This window comes from Symphodus melops (assembly GCF_947650265.1).
Source record: "Symphodus melops genome assembly, chromosome: 19".
NCBI lineage: Eukaryota > Metazoa > Chordata > Actinopteri > Labriformes > Labridae > Symphodus > Symphodus melops.
In genome coordinates, this window is record NC_136709.1 from 926,503 (window position 1) to 948,295 (window position 21,793).

The 21,793-nt window shown below is 44.5% G+C and overlaps 2 protein-coding genes across 4 annotated transcripts; both read right to left on the reverse strand.

Annotated features, from left to right (window-relative positions):
- Nucleotides 1-3,442: 3,442 nt before the first annotated feature.
- ak7b (adenylate kinase 7b) lies at nt 3,443-11,372 on the reverse strand. Of its 2 annotated transcripts, XM_079370508.1 has the most exons (19): nt 11,210-11,372; nt 10,933-11,094; nt 10,738-10,846; nt 10,416-10,510; nt 10,130-10,240; nt 9,951-10,034; nt 9,184-9,272; nt 8,920-9,010; nt 8,635-8,712; nt 7,794-7,943; nt 7,222-7,350; nt 6,993-7,092; nt 6,267-6,395; nt 5,562-5,624; nt 5,269-5,466; nt 4,935-5,155; nt 4,696-4,854; nt 4,569-4,615; nt 3,443-3,632 (listed from the first exon to the last, which is right to left on the reverse strand). In XM_079370508.1, the coding sequence occupies exons 1-18, from the start codon at nt 11,303-11,305 to the stop codon at nt 4,577-4,579; spliced, it is 2,103 nt and encodes a 700-aa protein (XP_079226634.1). In that variant the 5' UTR covers nt 11,306-11,372; the 3' UTR covers nt 3,443-3,632; nt 4,569-4,576. The 2 variants fall into 2 exon arrangements, with proteins under 2 accessions (XP_079226634.1, XP_079226633.1); XM_079370507.1 differs by lacking the exon at nt 3,443-3,632 and having other exon boundaries at nt 4,460-4,615.
- A 655-nt stretch (nt 11,373-12,027) lies between these two features.
- galcb (galactosylceramidase b) lies at nt 12,028-20,366 on the reverse strand. Of its 2 annotated transcripts, none has more exons than XM_079370515.1 (17): nt 20,082-20,366; nt 19,914-19,982; nt 19,771-19,834; nt 18,642-18,755; nt 18,373-18,512; nt 18,031-18,069; nt 17,082-17,212; nt 15,945-16,100; nt 15,690-15,814; nt 14,219-14,346; nt 14,044-14,133; nt 13,870-13,959; nt 13,647-13,791; nt 13,217-13,397; nt 12,972-13,135; nt 12,712-12,788; nt 12,028-12,396 (listed from the first exon to the last, which is right to left on the reverse strand). In XM_079370515.1, exons 1-17 carry the CDS (start codon nt 20,250-20,252, stop codon nt 12,253-12,255), a joined length of 2,028 nt encoding a protein of 675 aa, XP_079226641.1. In that variant the 5' UTR covers nt 20,253-20,366; the 3' UTR covers nt 12,028-12,252. The 2 variants fall into 2 exon arrangements, with proteins under 2 accessions (XP_079226641.1, XP_079226642.1); XM_079370516.1 differs by lacking the exon at nt 17,082-17,212 and adding an exon at nt 17,744-17,871.
- Nucleotides 20,367-21,793: the final 1,427 nt, after the last annotated feature.

Below are 21,793 nucleotides of genomic sequence, written 5' to 3' on the forward strand. Positions count from 1 at the left end.
TTCATCTTTCCCCCTTGTCAACACAATCCCTCCATCCATCCGTCCTGAGGCGGGGGCCCGGCGGGGGGCCGTCCGCCACTCGCAGCGTCCTCTGGGTGCTCTCTGCGTCTCCTCTGGTCCCCCTCCCACCGCACACACACTCACACACGTTTGTCTTTGGACACCTGTGAGGACCTCTGATTTATTGCTGCAGCTCGCCGTGTGAGTTATCAGCTTTACCTTTACAAGTCGCACGTTTCATCCTCTGAAGTATGAAGTCTTAAATCTCCACACATCTGTTGTTTGACACATTCATTGAGCTTTATAAAAGCTGCCAGACTCCACTGACAAAAACACTCATCTTGACTTCCAGGATGGTGCGGAGCTTGTTCACGTCTGTCTGACGTTTGATTTGATCATTTTCAGAATCTCAACGAAGCATTTAAAACCACGAAAGTGACACAATAACACAAAGGAAATATCTCTGGCAGCTGTCAGTAACTAACAGGACATGTGAGGTAAAGAGTGTGAGAGGAGTCTTTAAAGAGAGAACTGTTTCAAATCTCTTTAAAGGCGGAGTCGGTCATTTTCTAATAACTAGCATGATTTTAAAAGCAGCATTCTCTCCGTGCTCCATCTTCACCACCTCCCCTCTGTGCTCCCTTTAAAGCCACGCCCCCTCGCTCACATGCACCCACACCATTGGTCCAGAAGTGGATTTCAGCTAACGCTTTGAGCGTGGGCTCGCGCATGCTAAGGGTAGAGAGCGAGCAGGGAGGCCTGATTGGTTCATAAAACTCAAACCGAGTGCAGACATTGGTCGAAGTCTTTATGAGTTCACAACTGCTACAGATGATTTTTAGTTCCTTTTTCAGAGAACCTGAGTTATTAATTCCTGTCAGGACATAAAGACAATTTCAACCAAAATCTTAAAAAGTGGATCTGGAGAACCCCGACTTCAACGAACACATCTCTCTCTGCAGGGATCGTGAAGGCGTGAAGGTTTAGGGGACGCACCGTTACAGCCTGACTCGCTGCTGCAGGCTGAAGAAACTTTTAAAGAGTCACTCAGACTCCATCAGCATGTGGAACTAAGGCTCAGCTTCAAACACACTCGGCTCTAACTTTTGACTCACTTCATGGATCAGAGGAGTTGTTAGCCACACAATCTGAGGACGTGTGTGTGTGTGTGTGTGTGTGTGTGTGTGTGTGTTTTCAAACAGCCATACCTTCACTCTGTCCTAATAACCGTCCTTTTCTCCTCTTAAAGAAAAGCTGCTCCTCACCTTGACACCCGCCTCGGCGCCCGTTTTGATAAATTTACATTAAAAGAGGTTTGGCGTCTGGCGCCAGGATCTGCCTTTAATCAATGAGAGCGTTTGTGCGTGCCTCCGGAGAGCGAGGCGAGTCGAAGATAAATATTGGCAGAAAAGAAAAATGTGTCGTCCCTCTCGATCGAGGGGGAACGTAATGATATTCAAAAGGAGACCCCCCGCCGAGATGCAAGGCAAACTGTTCCTAAGCAACAAAACACATTCTCCCTCTCTCTCAGAGCGCACGGACAGGCCGTGTGTGTGTGTGTGTGTGTGTGTGTGTGTGTATCCCCTGACGACTCATACCAGCAGTTTGATGTGTCTGTCTCCCAAATATGTGTTTGTCTATTAGCATGTAGTTTAAAGTCTGTGTGTAAGTGTGTTTTTGACTCAGCCTGTGTGTGTGTGTGAGCATGCATGTAAGTGTGTGTGTGTGTGTGTGTGTGTGTGTGTGTGTGTGTGTGTGTGTGATCCCTGTGTGGATTAGGGGAGTTAGGGAACAGTGACCAGCATCAGTGAGTGTGGATTCAGTCCAGATGTCTCCTCGCTCTCTCTCACACACTGGGCTTTAAGCAGCTCAGGGTTTCCATTAAATGCGACGCGGTAACATATATCACACGAAGCCCGAGTTAAAGGTTGTCACTGCATGTGATCCTCGGCTGCTGCTGAAACACTCTCTGCATTGAATCATGAACCACTATCAATAAAAGCACAAAAAAAAAAAACCTCCAACCTATTCTACACGACAGCTCTTCTGTTTTTGAGTTTCAGGAGAAAAGCAGCAGATGAAACCCAACAGTGAATCAAAGACTGCACATGTAGAACATTTCTGAGGAGTCACGCTGCGTTCAGGTGCTCCTGTCACGGAGTCGTAATGACAACACACTCACATTCAAGTGCATTTCATGGCTGATGTTTGACCTGATGCTCAGTGTGTGTCCGTTCTCAGACTTGACAAAGTTCCTCCAGGTTCAGAGGAAACATGAAACTACAGCTGGCCCAGTGTGGCGCCCTCTTGTGGTCTGTTTGTGTAAAACTGGCCTGATGTCATTAAGTGGGTTCATTTGTCAGGCCGTGCACATTAAGCCATGATTAAAGCCATTAAAGTTGTTTATTGAGGATACGTGAGACGCTGATCTGTCCCTCTTTGTCCACGTGGTCTTTGATGACAGCTCAGGGTCGACTCCGCCAGCAGCCCCCCCCGTCATGATTAAAAAGAACCTTCGGAGTCTCAAACAGTCACCTTTCATTTGTTTTTAATTAATTTAAATCTGGATAAAGTTCAGGGAATCTGTTGTAAATCCTAAACAATCAGAGGAATTCCTTCGTGGGTCGTTTTTTTTTAAAATCATCATCTCAGTTACGTGATCTCAGAGCGCCACCTAGTGGTGAAACACTGACGGTCACACTGTTTCCAGAAATGTCCTCAAAGCAGACTGATGCAAACATTAGAACCAGGGAGGGCTTCTGCTCAGGTCAGGTCTGGAGGTCAAAGGTCATCTTATAGTAAACGTCCTGAGCATGAAGTGTTTAAGGTTGACTCCTGCACTCAGACGGCTCACTTTGAATTCATTGCAGTGATTTCTTTGTTGTTAAACGTAAGTACGGTGCACATTACACTCAGATTTCATGGTTAAGTTAAGAAGTCTCGTTTCATTTACAGTCGTGCATGTTGTTCTGATGGAGATGTTTTATTCACTGGGTTTGTTGTCAGGCAGCGGAAACTTAAAATCTCGACATTCACTGAAACATCATTTCAAATCAAAGCTACATTTGGATTTTCTTATTGATCATGTCATCGTCATGCAGGTGGACAGTCAAAGTCAAGATCTCAGAATCTCAATCATTTTATGATCGGTCTTGTCTGTGCTGACTCCAGATTTTAAATCAAGACCGGTCAGGACCGTCTGCAGCCTTCCACCTGTTACACCTGCTTCACACTGGATCATGACTGTTTTTCATTGATATTTATGGTCTTGGTCTTGACCCGGTCTCGGAGCAGTCTGGTCTCGGTTCGTTACAGTATATTGTATGTTGTGAGTGTAACTTCTGCAGGACTCCCTTTTTTTAACATCAAATGGGGCTTTTCCTGGATAAATAAAGGTGAAATAAAATAAAATAAATACAGTGCTATCAGGTCGTATCACGGCTTTCAGAGATGGAACAGCTTTTTAATTATTGCAGTAAAAGTACAAACCCCTCAGAAACACACAGAAGGATGTGAATCCAGATGTGTTTCACCGTTTTTGCTGATTCAGGTGCTCAAATATATGAAGCTCGTTCAGTTGAGTACTCCTGTGCATAATGATTGCACCTGTTTCCAGCAGTTGAAGAAAAGCACTGCATCGAAGAAATGTCACACAAACTACTTAATAAATCCACCTTAGGAGTGAATAGTCTGCCCCCTGCTGGACATTCAGAGCAGTACAGAACAGGACAGAACCACAGGTCCACACATGGCATTGAGATGTCGTCCATAAATCTAAAGGTTTGTGTGATTACAGATCTGAGCAGTGAGGGGAACACGGACTTGCAGCAGCAGAGGTGATGAAATGTTCCTGATTTGATGTGTTTGTATTCTCCTCTCGTTTTCTTTTTCACTCAGATGTTCTAATAAATTTCAGGACTGTTTATCATGACATTATCTTCCAGCTCACCTGAGACAGTGATGATGTGATATTTTTTTTCCACACTTGGACTCACAGATGGTTCACTCAAATTGTCTTTCAGCTCTCGTCACAACGTTTCCCAAATAAACCAAACTAATTTCCCCGTGTGGTGATTAAGTGCGTTCGTTGAAATAATCTGTCGTTCCGTCAAAACAATTATGTTCACTTTGGAGTCACGAGCGTCGACATGAGAGAGGGACACAAACGAGCTGCTGTCGGAAACATTCCTACTTCCTGATATCTGCAGCCAAATGGCAGCCATTATGACCCGAGAGTGTCTACTTTCACTTTACAGAGTTCATTACACAAATTAACTTGGTAATGAGCTGCCGGCGTCATGCACACTTTCATGTGCCGTTTCAGAGTGTTTTTAAGTAACGGCCGGCACAGCAGAGCCCGAACGGAGCGGAGAGAAATACGACAGGGGACGGAGACAAATCAGACCTAATCAACATCGCAGCGGGAGCAGAGGGACACTGAAGTACGAGACAACAAGTCTAAAGGCTCCAGGAGGGTTTATTTAACAGGAACTCTACGTGTGGAGCCGACTCTAATGAACCAAACAATGTGTTTATCTCTGTTTTTTGGTCTCCCCACACAGACTGACCTCTTCCATCAGTAGTTGGACGGGTTGTTTTTCATCAGAAATTGGGCCTGAAAGGAGACAAAAGAGACGATGAGACTCAGAGTGAGGCGGTGAGAGTCAGGAGGTCACAGCTGGCTGGGTGATGTACCAGGAAGTCGACGGGGTCGCGTGGTTGGGCGGTGCAGCACTCCAAGAGGCCGCGGCTCAGTGTGGGCATCACCTGCTCCATCAGGTAGCTCCTCCTCGAGGCCGACTCAGCCTGCAGCAGCTCCTCCTCCTGCTGCCTCACCTCCTCCAGCTGTTTAGTCTGAAACAGAACATGATGGATGAATCCAACTCCACACTGACTAACATGACCATGTTCTAAACACTCCTCCCAGGACCGACCCATTCTTCCCAGCGTGCAGCTTTGTGTCTGGCCTCCTCTTCCTCATTTCTCTCCTCCTCGGCTCTCTCCTGCTCCTCCCTCCTCATCCTCTCCTCCACCTTCTTCCTCTCCTCCGCCCTCACCTCCTCGACAGTGCGGCCGTAGTTCCTGGGAGGACCCAGCGTGTCGAAGATCTTCTGAATCAGCTGCAGACGGTCGGGTTCACTGCTGCTGGTGACCTCTGGAGAGGAGGAGGAGGAGGAGGAGGAGGAGGAGGAGGAGGAGGAGGAAGTTTTAATGAACACATTTTGTCCTAACAACAGAAGCAAAGAGGAGGGTGAGGCGTCACTTTACCGAGGTAGAGGAGGGAGACGTCCAGCTCATCGAAGAAGTTGACGACGGTCTCTTCCTCCATGTATGCCTCTCTGTAGCGGTTCAGTTTCTGCAGGAAGTGATCCTGCTGGTAGTGTTGTTCCCGAACGACCAGCTCGGGCAGGTTCATCACGCGATCCTGCAGGAACGAGTCCGAGGCGTCCAGGACCAACACCAACTCTGCAGCACACGCAACACCAGACATTACAGACACTGCAGCAGCAGCAGCATCATGGAGGCATCAACGTGCTGTTTCATTCAGCCTTCACAGAGACCTGGAGTGATCCTGTTGTGTTCAGAAGGCAGGGAGGTGTCACCTTCAAACTCATTATCTTCATCTGAAAAACAAAGCAAATCTTCACCTGCATGTTTATGTATTTATGGTTTTATTTGGATCCTCATAATCCGTTACCCCAACGACAAAACAAGGTGTGCATTTCAAGAAACTGAAAAAGGCTCAATTATAATCTGAAAAAAAGGGATGTTGTCAGAAATCATTGACTGCAATAAATTACATTGCTTTAATTTTTGAGAATTGTAGTATAAAAGAAACTCCAGAAGTTTGACTAACTTTGAAATAATGTCCATGACTACTATAAGACCACATTTGGGATTTTATTTCTTAAAAAAAAAAGAAAAGAAAAGAAAAGAAAAGTGAAGCAGATAAAAAAAAGAAAGAAAAAGAGTCCTTTATTTCCCCCATGACAAGCTGAAGTCTTACATTCTCATAATGTTGTTGTACCTTAGATCCACTTTCTGAAGGTAAAATCAAAGACCACCACTGACAGGTGATTTTTTAACCTTGTCACTGAGTTAGAAGGAAAAGGCTTCTCTCTAAAAGAACAAATAACTTTGGTACATCATTTCATTTGTATCCCACGGTTACCGTCTAAGGGAGGGACACGCCCCCTGCACACTGCGTGATGATGTTAGCTCTGTGTGTGTGTGTGTGTGTGTGTGTGTGTGTGTGTGTGTCTCACTGGAGAAGAGCTCCTTGGCTTGTTCGTATGTCTTTGGAAAGCCGTCCAGGATGAAGCCCTGGTTTTTACACGGGTTTGACATCAGTTTATATTTCAGCACCTTCACCAGCAGATGATCGTCCAACAGACCTGACAGACACAAAAACACGTCCTGACAGAGGAAACATCATCCCAGAGGAACATCATGAAGATCAAGAGTTGCACTTTTATAAGGTGGGGAGTTTTGGGAAGGACGGATGGATCAGAGTCACAGATATCCTGAGCTGTGAGACCAACAATAACACAAGTCTGTCAGCATGAGTGCAGGTGACTCCTCTTCAAACACTGCACAGAAAATCACTTCAAACATTTACTGATTTGACCTTTGTCCATTTTTGAAACCTTCCAGAGAGGTCTCCATCGTGGCACTAAGAGGTTGTTTATAAATGAAGCAGTATTAGAGACACTTTAAGAGCAAAACTTTTTTCTTAATTAAAGTCATAAATCTTTGAGGATAGACTCGGACATTCATGAGGATGAAGTTGCAAGAAAAGATCTGAATCGATTTCATCTTTAACGCAGCCCTCGTACTCTGTCGAACTTAAACTATCATCCAACAAGCAGAACAAGACAGCAGCAGAGCAAATCCATGTTTCTGGTTGGTTTGGCTGCTTCAGATCGATCAGTACGTACAGCATGTTTTAAAGGGTTTCTTCAGGAGGCAACAGGAAGCTCAGCTGTGTGTACCTGCGTTCTGCTCCATGCTCTCCTTCAGACTGAACAGCAGCTCCTCGGCCGCCGAGTCATCGTTCTCTGCTTCTGCATCAGAGTTCTGCACCACAAACTCCTGACCAGCAGAATCAACAAGGAGGTCATTCAAGGACAGAAGATCAGTGTGTTTAGTCTTTGCATTGACACGAGTATGTAAACATGTGTGTGTGTGTGTGTGTGTGTGTGTGTGTGTGAGAGAGCTCACCAGCTCAGCGATGGCTTCAGTGATGGTCTCCTTCAGAGTGATGTGATGGAGTCTGTAATGTTCACACATCTGTTTACACACTGAGCTCTTCCCCACAGCAGGAGGACCCACCACACACACACGCACGGGCTGAGAGAGAGAACGAGAACACACACACACACACACGCACACACATGATTACTTAGCAATACCTCAAAAGCTTTTTCACATATGCAATCCTGACATTTTTAAAAAAATATTTCAGACAGGCTGCCCCTGAAATCTTCTCCTGAGGGACTCGTCCACACATTCACCTCACAGGGGGAGACTATCCCTGTGGGGGGGGGGTCTTGGGCGATAATGTGCGGACGAAGCAACAGTTGGATCTTGATTGTAGTATGTGTCGTATCCAAAGCATCAAACTAGCAGACAAATAATGAAGGAGTCGATGGTCAGAGGATGTTAACATCATCACCCCCTCAGGTTCGCTCTCAGCGGGTTCTACTGAATATTTCCGGCCCTGTCTGTGAGAGGTTGATCCTGTTTGTTGTTTCCTGGTTCTGACTGATCATGCCACAGACATGACAATCTACCTGCAGTCCTCTGGTCTGCCTGAACTCCTCCACCACCTGCTCCATGTTCTCCACCAGTCCAGACTCACAGTGCCAGTCCAGAGAGAACAGCTCCTTAATGTGAACAGCCTCCATGAGAAGGTTGACCTGCAGGGAGTCCATCTCCATCACCTGAGACACCAAACACGGATTGTAAACCTGCTTCATTTATTTCTCTGAATCCAGCTGACACAGTTATTGGATGTGTGTTATTATGATGTGACTCTGCTGTTTGTTTTTAAAGATCTGATTTGGGGCTTTTACAGGACAGGGACATGGTGTCTCACTACGCTATCAGTGCTCCGACTCCATGTTTCTTTTTGTCAGGTTAGCTCACATCAAACACGAGCAGACCTGCTCCTTCAAATGACTGTAAAAATAAAACCTTTACAATTCCCCTTTTATTTATGTCTTCTCATCTTTTTATCTCCCCGAGTTTGTATTATCTGTATACGTGCATTTCATTTGTTCTTATTTCAGTTGCTTGTGTCAGGTTTGAGTCTAGCACTTTTTAAAATTCTTTTATATTTTAATTTGAGGGATATGGAGTCGACGTGTGTTGCATGAATTGTTCTACATGAACTTATTCTGCTCTCACTATAGACAAGCCAGGTTAGCTCCCGAGAGCCATCACTTAGCTGAACAAAATAAAACACTGACTCACCATGGGACAATGTGTGTGTGTGCGTGTGTGTGTGTGTGTGTGCTGGATATTCTCATTACTGTACTTGTGTAGGTTAGATGTGTGTATTATTTGTATTCATATGTGCATTGCCTATTGTATCTTACAACAGTGAATGTTGTTTCAGCAGCTCAGACGTACACTCAGCTCCTTTGTGAGGAAAACTTCTTCAAACGGCTTCTTCTGGATCTTTCCCGGTCCCAGAGCGGTGGAAACTGTCTGAAGAAGGACACCGTTTGATTTAATCAACATCTGAATGAACACACATGAACACCGAGCGCCTGAACAGACAGAGGTGAGAATAGAGCACCAACAGATGTATCTATATATACTCTGAGTGTTTGCATCAGCCTGCAGATGTGACTGATGTTCAGTCTGCTGATGGAGACCCGGGCTTCTCATTCCTCCGTCAGTCGAGGGCCTCACCTTGACGATCTCCTCCATGGTGTTGTGTGACTGATCCACAGCCAGCAGGTAATACGGCTTGGGCTGATGTTCAATCACATTATGAATCACACTGCGGGACGAGAGCGTTTCAAATTCAAAGTCAATCATGACAAGTCAAATCAATGAAGATCATTTTTCAAACAGCATTTGAGTAATGAATGTGATTGGAGGTTATAGAGTTCTCAGTATATTTGTTATATATTACTGTTTATTAATAATAATAAGTGTGTGTTTGTGTCTAACCTTGCCAGGTCTTTAATGTGAACCGTGGGAACAATGTTTGTGCCGTCTCCAAACACAGGAACTCTTTGTGTCTTCCCGAGCCAGGACGTCTGAGAACACAAAATAAAATCACACCTTTTTTAAATGATTGCGATGTTTGACTGTCCAACAACTTCCCCAGAGCTCGAGAGTGTCAAGGTTTACTATGTCATATGGATAAACTCATAAACATGTTGCAACATGTCAAGCTCCCACTTCTTCTCAGCTGTTTGTTTCCTTCAGCTCGCTCAAACATGATTCAAAGTTGTTGTTTTTTTTTGTTCCATCATGTGGTCGGAAAGAGACGGCTCCATCAGTGATGCTGTATGACGACGGCAGAGATTCATTGCATGAGTGCAATTTAAAGAAAACAAACAGAACCAAAGAAAATATTTTCTTGGGTCCGAAGAGACAAATCTAAAATTGAATCAAAATCGAGATGCATGTCATAACTTCAAACGAAACTATAGACTGTAAATATTAACGGACAAAGCCTGAGTGACGTCTGTTCCTGCATCCTGTTTTATTTTTTTCAAATAAATAACACTGAGCAGAAATATGACTCAAACTCTTAACGTGATTTCATCAAAAGACTAAATCTGCATTGAACACATGGCACAGCTGAACTCTGTCACTCTGAGTGAAGTTTGTCTGGACTCTGGCTCCTCACAGGGTATGAACTGTATTTTATAGTTTAGAATGACAACACCAAACAGAATCTCATCTTTCCAACAGTCTTTGAATCTGACCTTGAAGAAGAAGTGAAAGATCTGCTCCCCCATCCCGTACTGAAGTCCAGACGCCACCACGTACGTCGAGAACAACTTCCTGTTCTGAAAACAACCGTAGTGTGACACAGTGGTTAAAGCTCTGATAAAATGTCTTTATTAGGACTTTAAATTGGGGGGGGGGGGGGTGTTATACTGACAGTTTTCCCCATTTTGACCACCCTCTTCTCCAGGTCGATGTGACGTTTGATGTTCGGGTGAGCTCGTCTTTTCCAGAAAATCTCATCTGTGAACGGAAGCTCCGGATCGTCCTGAAACATAACAGAGACAAAAAAAACAACGGAAGGTTTTGACACAAACCTGATCTGGACAGCAGTGCAGAGTGAACAGTCAATAAGAACAATATGTGTTTTTGAATAAATTTATTTATTAAGGGATCAATGACTGACGTACAGCTCGTCAGAGTTACTGTTTGTGCTCTCTTACAGGATCGATGGGTTTGCTGCAGGCCCAGGTCATCACCGTGGAGACCAGGATGAACATCTTTGGTCCAGAGAAATTGTTAATTTTATCATGAAGAGCTACAAATACAAAAATCACAAATTCATTAAGTTGCTGTTTATGTGATGGCTAAAGATGAATATTGATAACTTTCAGAATCTGTTGATTTGAATAATTTTTAACAGGTTCCTTCTTTTTCATTCAAACTAGTTCATGGTAAATGGTCTTGAGCTTGTGTCGGGCTTTTCTACTCTTCTGACTACTCATATTGTCCATTAAACTACAATCAGGAAGCATAACTTCTAACCTGACACAGCCCAGAGAGCCTCCTCCAGCTGCTCGGCATGCTGGGTAATGTTGTAGATGACCACGTCACAGTCCATCAGTTTGGAGAGGAGGACTTCTCTGTCCATATTCTTTATTTAAAAACAAAAAGGTGATGTTTAATTGACCTTTAATAATGTCACCGTTGTTTTTTTTATGAATGAAGAATCCTTCTTACTGAATACTCCTCGCTCAGGTGAGCTCTGTCCTCCTCAGGTGAGTCACACACAGTCCCAACGACACACAGAGACTTCTCTCGGCTGTGCTCGGAGGTCTGTCCCTCCTCCTCCTCCTCGTCTTCAGCATCAACAGCTGCTCCCAGCAAGCACTCCGACAAAAACTACAACAACAAAAAAGAAGTTAAAAACCCCCTGAGACGTCAGTTGAGGCATCTTTACGTGAATGACGTCATCGCTAGCTCGAGCTCGCAGCTAACAGGTGTGTCACATATTTACCTTTCCGATCCATTTAGACGCGTACGAGTCTGCGTTGTTCATAAAAACTCTTTTAGGCGATTTAGATTTAATTCTCTCCACATCCTGCTCCGCCATGTTGACAGCGAGTGTTGTCGGTGACTTGTTGCCATGGAGACGAACTCAGGGATCGCAAACTCCGCGTTAGGTAGGGCTGCCAGTTTCTTGTTGCCATGGAGACGGTTTGTCAAGTTTTTTTCGGCAGTTTGTCTTCATTTTATACGAGGTTACGTTTATTTTGCGTTTTTTTTAATTTATGTATTTATTTATTTACTTTGACAGGCACAGTGTACAGCCTGTTAGCTATAAGCTAAATCTAAGTAATTTAATGAAAACATAATACGAAAGTAAAAATTTCACCCTACACGGTATTATACAAAATGAAATTATAATCTGCCAAAAAATAATGTGGATAAAAATAAACAATAGCCTTGTTTCCACCAAGTGGTCCGGTTTAGTTCGGTACTCATTTATGACGTCACACTATTTAATAGCTCTTCCTTCTGACTTGAGCTCCTATTCCTACATACAAAGATCTGACAGCTCTTATCAAAATCCCCAGGAAGTCATGATCCCACAGAACCACCCACATGACCCCTGAGAGACACGGTCCACAGAACAAACAGTAGGTTATAATCCGGATGATCAAACTCCCATGGTCCACCCTGTGAGGGTGAAGAGTCGGTCCATGTCCCACGCTCAGGAAGGAGTCTGCAATCCTGTATCCCAGGTTCCATAAACAGTGGGAGACTTCTTTCCAGCTTTCACATACGGTACTTTTAAATACTTACAAAACACAATTTAAAAAAAATCTGTTTTATTCCAGATAAAATTATTTACAAAATGATCAGGTGGGAATTTAAAAGCAGTAGTGTGTATTGATACATTATTTGCCCTTTTGCTCCACTGATTCTTGTTAATCACCTTTGTTAAAACCTCTCCATTAAGAACACAGTACAACATTTAGCAAACTGAATTGAATGAATTCAATAAATTAGAGTCATCACAGCATCATCAGTCACTGATTATTCCGCCACCACGTTAAAGTTATCGAACTGAGCCAGTTCAAACGAGCGCGTTCCTACAGCGGCCCAGCCGTTCTGAGGCGCCAGGACCACGGCGTTCTTCCACAGAGGATATCCATTGAGATGACCAGATGCAAACTGACCCTGCAGGGGGGAGGGGGGCACACACACACACACACACACACACACACAGGTTAAACAGTATATACACCTCACCTGACCATACTGTGAGAGTATTTATCGTCGTCTGACGCAGAGCTGCAGGTGCATCAGAGAGGTTTGGATCTCCTCTCCATGAACAACCAGACTCTGCAGGTCGGTTTAAGTTCCACTGAGAATAAGCTACATGGTTTACATTATCAGTTGACATAAAGACGGACTGAATGATCTGCTCCTGCTGCTCCTGTGAGCTTCTTATTAATTAAGTCGAGTTAATAAGAAGCAGAAGTGTGAACTCACCTCCACAGTGAGCGTCAACGTGTGCCAGCCAAACGCTCGAGTACCAGACTGTCCCTCTGCAAGAACGGTCTGTCCAGCTGTGGACAAAAAGACACCAGAATCAAAACTCACTCAATCTTTGACATGTATGGACACAACATTGAGAAAAGTTAACTAAAAATAAAGATTAGACAGTATTCATTTATTTTCCAGTTTCTCTCAAGCTGAGGGATGAATGAGGCGTGTCTGAAGACCTGTCTGAAGTTGTTTTTCTTACTGACCCAGGTCGTTGGTGACTTTGTACGTGCCGTCTGCAAACACCCAGAAGAAAACTCCTTTCGCGCTGCGTATGGACTGTCCTCCTTTGTCGACTCGAGCTGCTACAAACACTCCTCCGGTCTTCTCCGTCTCCATGAAGACGTCGCAGGACACCGTCAGGTTCTGCCTGGAACACAGAAACATTTAACACGTTATTTGCAATTATTTAGAAAAAACGCACACACAGCATTGAACCCGCTCTGCTCACCACTGGTAGTCTCCGATGACACTGACGGTCTGGTCAGCATCCGTTGCCCAGGTAACCGGTCTCTGGGTCAGAACCTGCCGTAAGGTGAAGACGTGAGGTCCAGGATCGGTCAGGTTCATGAAGTACTCGAACACGCCGGTCTGATCTGCAAAGTCCGGAGCCTCTGAGAACGCAGGGTTTCCTGTGGAGAGGTGCAGGGGCGCCATGAGGGTTACAGACGTCAGCGTTAATAATGAATGAGCAGAAATTAGGAGGTCAGACTTCAAGCTAACGACCTGTTAGCTTAATAATGACTTCATGGTGAATACTGAGATCTTCATTAAAAGTGAATACAAGCGTCTTTTAAATACAATTAGTAAATCTTAATCGCTTCTGATTTGAGGTCGATCGGCTGGAGGTTTTTGATCTTTTATGCGTCTGTTGTACTTACGGACGTCGAAGTCGTCCTTGTAGACTTTAGGGAAGCGAGCCGAGGGAGGGGGGGCGGGGTAAACGCCTTTCTGTCCCGTGGTCAGCGTGGTGACGGTGTAAACTTCATCTTCAGCCAGATTTAAAGTGAAAGATCCGTCTGCGAGCTGAAAACATCCAAACAACATGTTTGATGTTAAAAAAAGTTAAGCTTCCCTGCGGCTCACTGAAGATCACCTCCTCACCTGCACCGGAGCCAGTTTGTCAAAGAACGACGGCTTCTTGGTTTTAAAGTCAAACTGTGAACGCCAAACCTGCAGCTCCTTGATAAAAGCCTGGAGGGCGGAGGAGGGGAAACACGTGTGAGTAAAGAGAAAACACTTCCTGACAACATCAACGTGAACCTCAGGTGAACTTACAAACGATCCCTTCAGCTGGAAAGTTGCATTCTGGGACGTCACGTTGAAGGGGAGGAGAGGCGGCCGCACGCACACCGAGTGATCGTGAGTCTGAGAACCAAAAAAAAAAAAAGTTTGTGTTTTTATCTCATGTGCAGGCAAACTGTCGAGAGGATCCGAGTGAAGGATGACTTGCCATGGTTTCTATGACGACAGTGAGGTTTCCTTTCCCGTCAGTCAGAGCAACATAACTTCCTCCGTGCTCCAGGTGGCCGACAGTCTGCAGGTACGTCCACCCGGGCTGAGTGAACTGAGTGGTGTGAGCTACCAAGAAACAAGACAGGGTCACAACGTATCAGAGAGAAAGAAACAAAACAGCGTGGGTAGCCTAGTGGTTAGTGCACGCGCCCCACGTACGGAGGATGCTCCGGGTTCAAATCCTGAGTGATATCAGTTAAACTAAAGATTCAGAGCTGAAGTTCTGTGAGATAAAACCACAGACAGCCGAGGGAGACAGGAAATAGAGATTATAAATGTGTCGTCTCCAGCTCTAAACGTGACGAGGGGTTTTTGTACCTGACAGAAAACAGTGAATAAAGATTTGATTTTGTTGGTGCAGAGTGATTCAACAAAACCAGAAAAACCATCATGCACCTTTCTAAAGGTGTATACTGCCACCTAGTGCATACATCCACATGTGACTCAACACATTGAGAGATGTTTCCTTTTAAACTTTTACAGGAACAATAACAGACAATTTGATCTTCTCACTTCATGCAAACAGAATGATTGAATGAAGTTTTTATTTTTAAGTCTTTGTGCACAGCGTCTTTTTGACATCACCATGGAGAGTTTTTGAAATGGAGTGGCCGGCTGCTTCCAGTGTGGGGCAGGGGGGGGGGCCTGTATATTCAGTGTTTATCCAGAGATGGGACAGAGCCCATCTAAAATCTGTAACTGCTCAAATACTGCAGAATTTACAAACGGACTGACAGAGCTGATCCAAAGATAAAGAATGATGGTTGAAAATGTTCTCAGCTCGTCTCACTTTGAAGACGTTCATACTGTAGGAAGTGTCCACTAATCGTCTCCATCAAGACGTTCAAATGGAACAGCTTTGTACGAAACATGACTGATGTAGAAGAGCTCCCCGTACACTTCTTTACAGGCCGCTGGTCGTGTAGTCGCTTGTACCAGTGCACCATGTAAGTGGACGGCCCGGGTTTGATTTCGATTTCTCTCTCTCTCTCTCAATAAAACGCCCAAAAAATTACCTAAATAAAACTAAAAACAAAATAATCAAAAATACAAATAAAAGTTCAATTCTTGCTCCTCAGTTTAGATGATTTAATTTGAAAATCTGAAAGCTGTTGCTGCTTCCTGTTCGTTTGTGAAGCGAGCACAACATTGAAACATTTCTTTGGAATAATTACATTTTTTGTAGATTTTTTTTTTTTTTTTTTGCTCTTTACGAAGAAATACAAATCTGGATTTCCCACCTTTAACTGTTTGCTGTCTGTTCAGTGTTTAAAGCAGCGTGCACACTAGCTCCTGAATAAGTTCATTACATCTTTATAAAGTCTCTCGTCATGTGTGTAGTGTTGAGTAGTGCAGAGGTGATGAAGGAGAATCTTCACTCTCATGTTTGTGCAGTATTTAAAGCAGACCTGTGATCCAGATCGGAGACTCCACCACATAGTTCCCGCTCCACGGCTCCTCGGCCGTCATCAGCCCGTCTCTGCCGAACGGGAGCTGCTCGTAGTAGCTCGCCACCAGGTTCCACGAGATCGTCCTGCAAACAACACACACACAGGGATTAACCTTACAGACTTGTTTTTAAACTTTAATACTTATTCTTTTTTCAGTTTAAGATGAAACTGCTCTGAATCTTTCTGTAAAGTTGTTTTTGTGTTTTTGCGTACGCCGTCATGAGTCCGTTGACGTAGTTCTGGTTCAGGATCCGGGCCCAGCAGCCTCCTCCCACCTCGTCGTTGAAGGTGCTGTAGTCCTCGGACGACCACAGCTTCTTCTGCGTCTTCAGAGCGTCCAGCACGGTGGTGGTGCCCGGGTAGTGAGCCCTGAACGTCACACAGCGCACAAACGGAGGAACAACAGAGGTGTGTAAACACGTGAGAGGAGAGCGAGCACGCTCAGGAGTGTTTATTGATCTCCTGAGGTGAGAAGTGACTTCACAGAAAATGATGCAGAAGAAGGAACTGATGTGAGGATAACATGAGAATATCTGTCTGTACATCAGTGCTGCGTGTAGATGGACAGAATGTGAATGTGAGCTGCAGAGTGGTGGAGAACAGATTAGAGCACAGAGATGGAAGAGGTGGCGTGCAGACAGTCTATGGTGGTGAATAAAGGTCACAAGCCCCTCCCACTGGCTCCAGGTGAATTCTCTCTGCAGGAGAAACACCAGGAGGCTAGAGGTGAAACTCTTTTGGGCTCTGTTTTGGGTTCCTTTCTGAGTTCAGTTTCTCATCACCTGTGCTGTCTTTGTCTGGGCCATGTGGCGGCTTCTCATTGGCTGTATTATATACATTTATGGAGGCAATGGGATCACTCTAAACCGCTATCAGGCTCATTTGTTTAAAACAACACGAGAGCTGGGGCGCTGCATCACCATGTATGGAGGCTACAGTCCTCACGTGGGCGGTCCGGTTTCAACTCCGGCCTGTGGCCTCCCTCTCGCATGTCGACCCCTCTCTCTCTCTCTCTCTGATTTCCAACATCCACTTTCTCTCTCTCAAATAAAAGCGGAAAAGCCCAAAAATAAATCCTTAAAAAAAGTGAAGTGTATCATAAAATGTAATCCGCCGAGGTCATCTCTGCACACTTTGTTTTCACCATGAGAAAGAAGAAAGACAGTCGAACACGATCTCCGGCTAAAAGAACGTTCAGTGAAGTTTGTCTTGTAGCTTCAGAAGCACAAACACACAGAACGCACGCTCACACAGGGAGCAGGTTTATGAGTGGTGTTAGAGCCGTCCTGCAGACAAAGAGGACCACAGTGTGAGTGATAGTGAGACAGCGTGCACGGGCGAGGCTCCTACCCTATCACGTCTACCACTGTGCTGAGTTCAGGGTCGAGCAGCACGGTCAGAGAAATGGGCTCCCACAGGTTGTCACTGGCTATGATCCTGACCCCCTCCAGGCCGCTCTTATCCAGAGTGTAGCGCAGCAGCTGGAGCAGCAGAGGGAGACAAAGAGTCACTGCTGTGATCACCTGACTGTGTCCCACTCTGCAGACCTTACTGACATGTGTCCAAACAACTCATCCTGAAGCGAAGGAAACGCACTTTAGATCTCTATCTAATGACACATCCTGAAGAGTGCGAGCCGTTTACATCACATCCTGTGAAGTCTCATACTGAGACGAGCGTCGTGCTTCAGGAGAAAAGCGTCCCCGTGCAGAAAGGTGGATTACACACGAGCATGCACACGCTGGATGCAGACGATGACGTTAAGTGTATGACTGAACTACAACAGATCACAGAGAAGGAGAAGAAGAAAAAAAAAAAACAGCCACAAACATTCAGCTCTCAGCCACACACCAGGAGGTCATGACAGGAGGAAGAAGAGCGAGGAACTCAACTGCTGAGCCACGAGACGCCACGAGACGTCTGCGTCAGCTGTTCTGTCAATCAGTAGTCAGAAATAAAAACCTGGTGCCGTCACTTTACGGGACTTTTATTTGGATGCCAGCTGCACTCACCCGATCACCTGTACGGCATCGTTAAGGTAAGAGTCAACGATCACAGATTGAGCGATGCTCCAGTCGCCGTCTGCCGCGATGATGGCGACGTCAGTCAGACCGACTTTATCCAGAGAGTCCCGGAGCACCTTAGTGATACAAAGAGACTCTGAGAGGAGCACCGAGGCTGAAGCTCCCACGTGGGATCTAACTCAACTGTTTGTGGCTGTTTTTGTTTTTTTCCCTCTCCTTTAATTTCCCATAATGCACTTCAACAATCACATCAACGTTTCAGAGGGCAGGATTACCTTGATGTACTTGCTGTCATAGTTTCGCTCGTTCCAAATCTGAAAACAGGAAAGTGAGTTTTAGTTGGAAACCTTTTCATTGTATGTGTGATCCTGAGTCACATGCAGCTGAGTCTGGTTTAATCCAGATCAGAGTTTCAGGATGTAACAGTCCCGTTAGGTCGACGTGCTCGCCTGCAGCACGTCTCTCCGTCTGAGGCTGCCACACTGGCTGTGTGCTGGAACGGTTTTGCATCACCATGACAACGGGCCTACCTGCTAAAAGGCGTGTTTTAACCGACGTCTCGCTCGTCCCGTGAAGAAGAACCACGAGAGAGAGAGATAAATGAAGAGTGAACACACCCCGACATATTGGATGTCCAGGTCGTGGTACTGTTTGGCCCCGATGATCCAGTTCACCACGTACGTCGCTGTGATGTCTGGGAAATCATAAGGCCAGTTTTTACCGTGACCGACCCAACCGGGGAACGCCCAGGGCAGACCTGCACACACACGCACACGCAGAGGCACACACACAAACACACACACACCAGGTTTGTTAAAAATATATAATCATTGTCACAGCTGCTTGTCTCAGGTGACGCCGCTGCAGAACAGGATCAGACGTTTACCTATGAGGATGATATCTGGGTTTCTCTTCTTGGCCTCTTTCATCAGCCACCACTCATAACCTCTGAAGTAGTTCTCGTCATTTTCATAGTGCATGTGTGACGGCTCAGTGCCATCTGGAGATACAAGAGGACGATATTAATGACACGACTTCAAGAAAACTCACACATCAGTGTGTCAGGAGAACAGTGCGAAGCTCCACTCAGGATCATGTGTGATAACGCTCGTTTTTCTCAGAATGACGGGATAATAATATACTGGCATTTTTCTACCTTTGTGCCATTACTACTCCAAGTCAACTTTATTTATACAGCACATTTATAACAGCCAAGGAGGACCAAAGTGCTGTACGTTGAGTTAAGTAAAATACAATACATCCAAACATCATAAAGAAGGTAAAGGCACATTTAAAAACAAAACATTTAAAATGCTAAACAATAGTATAAGTTCTTTTTTCATTTTGCCCTGAGACGAGAAAAATATGTTTTTCTTTGCCTGGAAGTTTTCTTCATGTGATGTTAATATGACGCTTTTTGCATCACATGAAGAAAACTTCCAAAACAAAAAAAAAACATTTTTCTCGTCTCAGGATCAAAATGAGGGCTGTATTCACGACCATTCAACACTACAACCATGTTTCTAATGATACACAGCTTCATGTAAATGGGTGAAGTCTCCCTTTAAGTCAGGGGTGTCCAAACTTTTTTTTCTTGCGGGCCAAAATTGTCGCGTTAGAATCGCTCACGGGCCACAGGGTTTTTTTTTGTTTGTTTTTTTAAATATTGGAAGGAACTTTTTGTATTTTGACCTCTTCAAAAAATAATGTAAATACACAATAATTAATTGCAGTGGGAAACTGTTGTGTTCTCATTTTTTGTAAAGAATAGTCAGGCTTTTATAGGTCTCCCTCGCTAACATGAAAAATAAAAAAAGAACGAAATATGCCATCTGATGAGGCCTGGGGCCAAAATCTTCTGATTCTTCAATTTGAAGTCAAGGGCCACAAAAAATCCACTCAAGGGCCACAAAAAAATCCACTCAAGGGCCACAAGTGGCCCCCGGGCCACACTTTGGACACCCCTGCTTTAAGGCTTTCACTTGAGGGGTGATGAAGTTATTTTCTGTCCTCACCTGTAGTTTGAGCATCTCCTCCGATCTCCACCTTTAATATGTGCAGAGAGGCTCCAAAGTTTGGCTGGAATCAGAAGCAGACGACAGTGATTTCATGATTCCTGCAGGCTTACAATGAGCTGGATGAAACAAAGCAAACTCACCTTGAACAGGTAGTCTAAAATCTGACTGCGGTACGGCTCGGCGTAGTTCACCAATAAACGAGACGTGGCCTGCACAGAAAACGATGCTTTATAATCTTACATATTAAATATGGGACTTTAAAATCCGCGTGCTTCATCTGAAGCAGGAAGTAAACAGACTGCACTCACCCCTCCGCCGCTCAGTCCCCCGACCCCGTCAAAAACTCGTCCCAGTCCGTCTTTATCGTTCAGGATGTAGGTCTGAGAGGAGCAGAGAGCCGCGGGGACCCCGAGGATTAAAACAAGCCCCGCAGATACTCGGAGGATTAAAGAAAACACCGGAGAAACTCTTAAATCCATCACGAGGGCTCTGAGGAGGCAGCGCGAGCTCCGGCTCCGGCTGCGGACTGTGCGCGGCACGCTCGCGCTTCCTCCTGGCTTGCTCCAGCTCACGTGACTGAACTGCTGACAAGTCACGTGCTCTCAAAACTTTTACGCCAACATGAATGACCTTTAAATTATATTATTTTCAATAATGTCATATTAAAAGATTGCGATTAAAGTATAACAACTTTTCAGACGTATATTTGGGTTTTTTTTCGTTTTAAAATGTAAAACGAAAAAACAGATTTCAAAATAAAGGTCGAAACTTGGGGCCCTGAAATCTGAAACTCCTTGCCAGGAGGCATCAGGCTGATTTTGCTGTTTTAAGCAAGGTTGTAAATCCTTGCTTAAAACTTAACTCATGCAATGAGAAGACATGTATTTAGCAGATGTGTTAAAATAATTCTGTTGTGAACTGTCTTAACTTTTAAAAATAAATACTGTTTAGGTAAACTAGATTTAAGCATCTTGGGATTCCTCTGTTGATGTGTGTTGGATGAACTTTAAATCTGCATACACATTCTTCTGTTATGCTGACTGTGTTTAAATGGCTTATCTTCTCCAATACAGCTTGTCAATATTTTTGTGCGTTCAGTCTGTCATTTGTGTGACTGAATCACGAGGATACGCTCTGCACGTTCACTCCTTCTGGCACGACTAAAACCTCACAAAGACGATTGGTTCTCAGTCTTTACCCGTATTCTCACTCAAATATTTCTATATTACTAGGTGTGACCTGACCTTTGAAGTTGACAGCTTTGTGATGACAGCAGAGCACCTTTAAGACGTCTGGATTCATTTAGAAAAAAAACAAAAGTGCAGCCAGGTTGCACATCTAGACTTCCAATAATAAAATATTCAATGTGTTGTGTGAAATTACAACTGTTGGAGCTCGAGAGGACATCTTTGTTATTCACGTTACATTTCATGTCACTTATTCTCGTAACTGAGAAACCTTTTTTTTTTTTTAAACACGACTCATTTCATGTAAACACAGACTTCAGACTAGTAAACTTATGTAAACTTGAGTCAGTTCATGTTGAGTCCAACCCTCCATGGGGTGCAATGACACTATAAAGCCACCAGGTGGTGCTGTTGTTTGTGTAAACATGGTTTGAACTCACAGGAAGCTGCAAAGCTATAAACTTTGCTTCTTTTTGCAGTGAAATAATTCATCCCCTCTCGCACCGTTAAACTGTCAGGCAGTGAAACACATCCCATTCATCCTTTGTCCAGTTTATTATGGAGCAGTTTAAAGAGCTTCGCTTGATTTAAAACTAATAAATACACATCTGAATAATTACCTCTGTTGCAGATCTGTTTGTGATCTTTGTGCAAACTTTGTCAGAATGTAGATTTTATTTTTTGACAGCTTTACAAGCAATACAAATGTTCACAGAGCACATACATTACATGCACACACTATAAACACGCCCCTGTTTATCACACTGTCACTAAACATTCATAGGTCTTCAACCTGTAACCAAAACAGCACACGTCACTCCGCTGTCCATCTC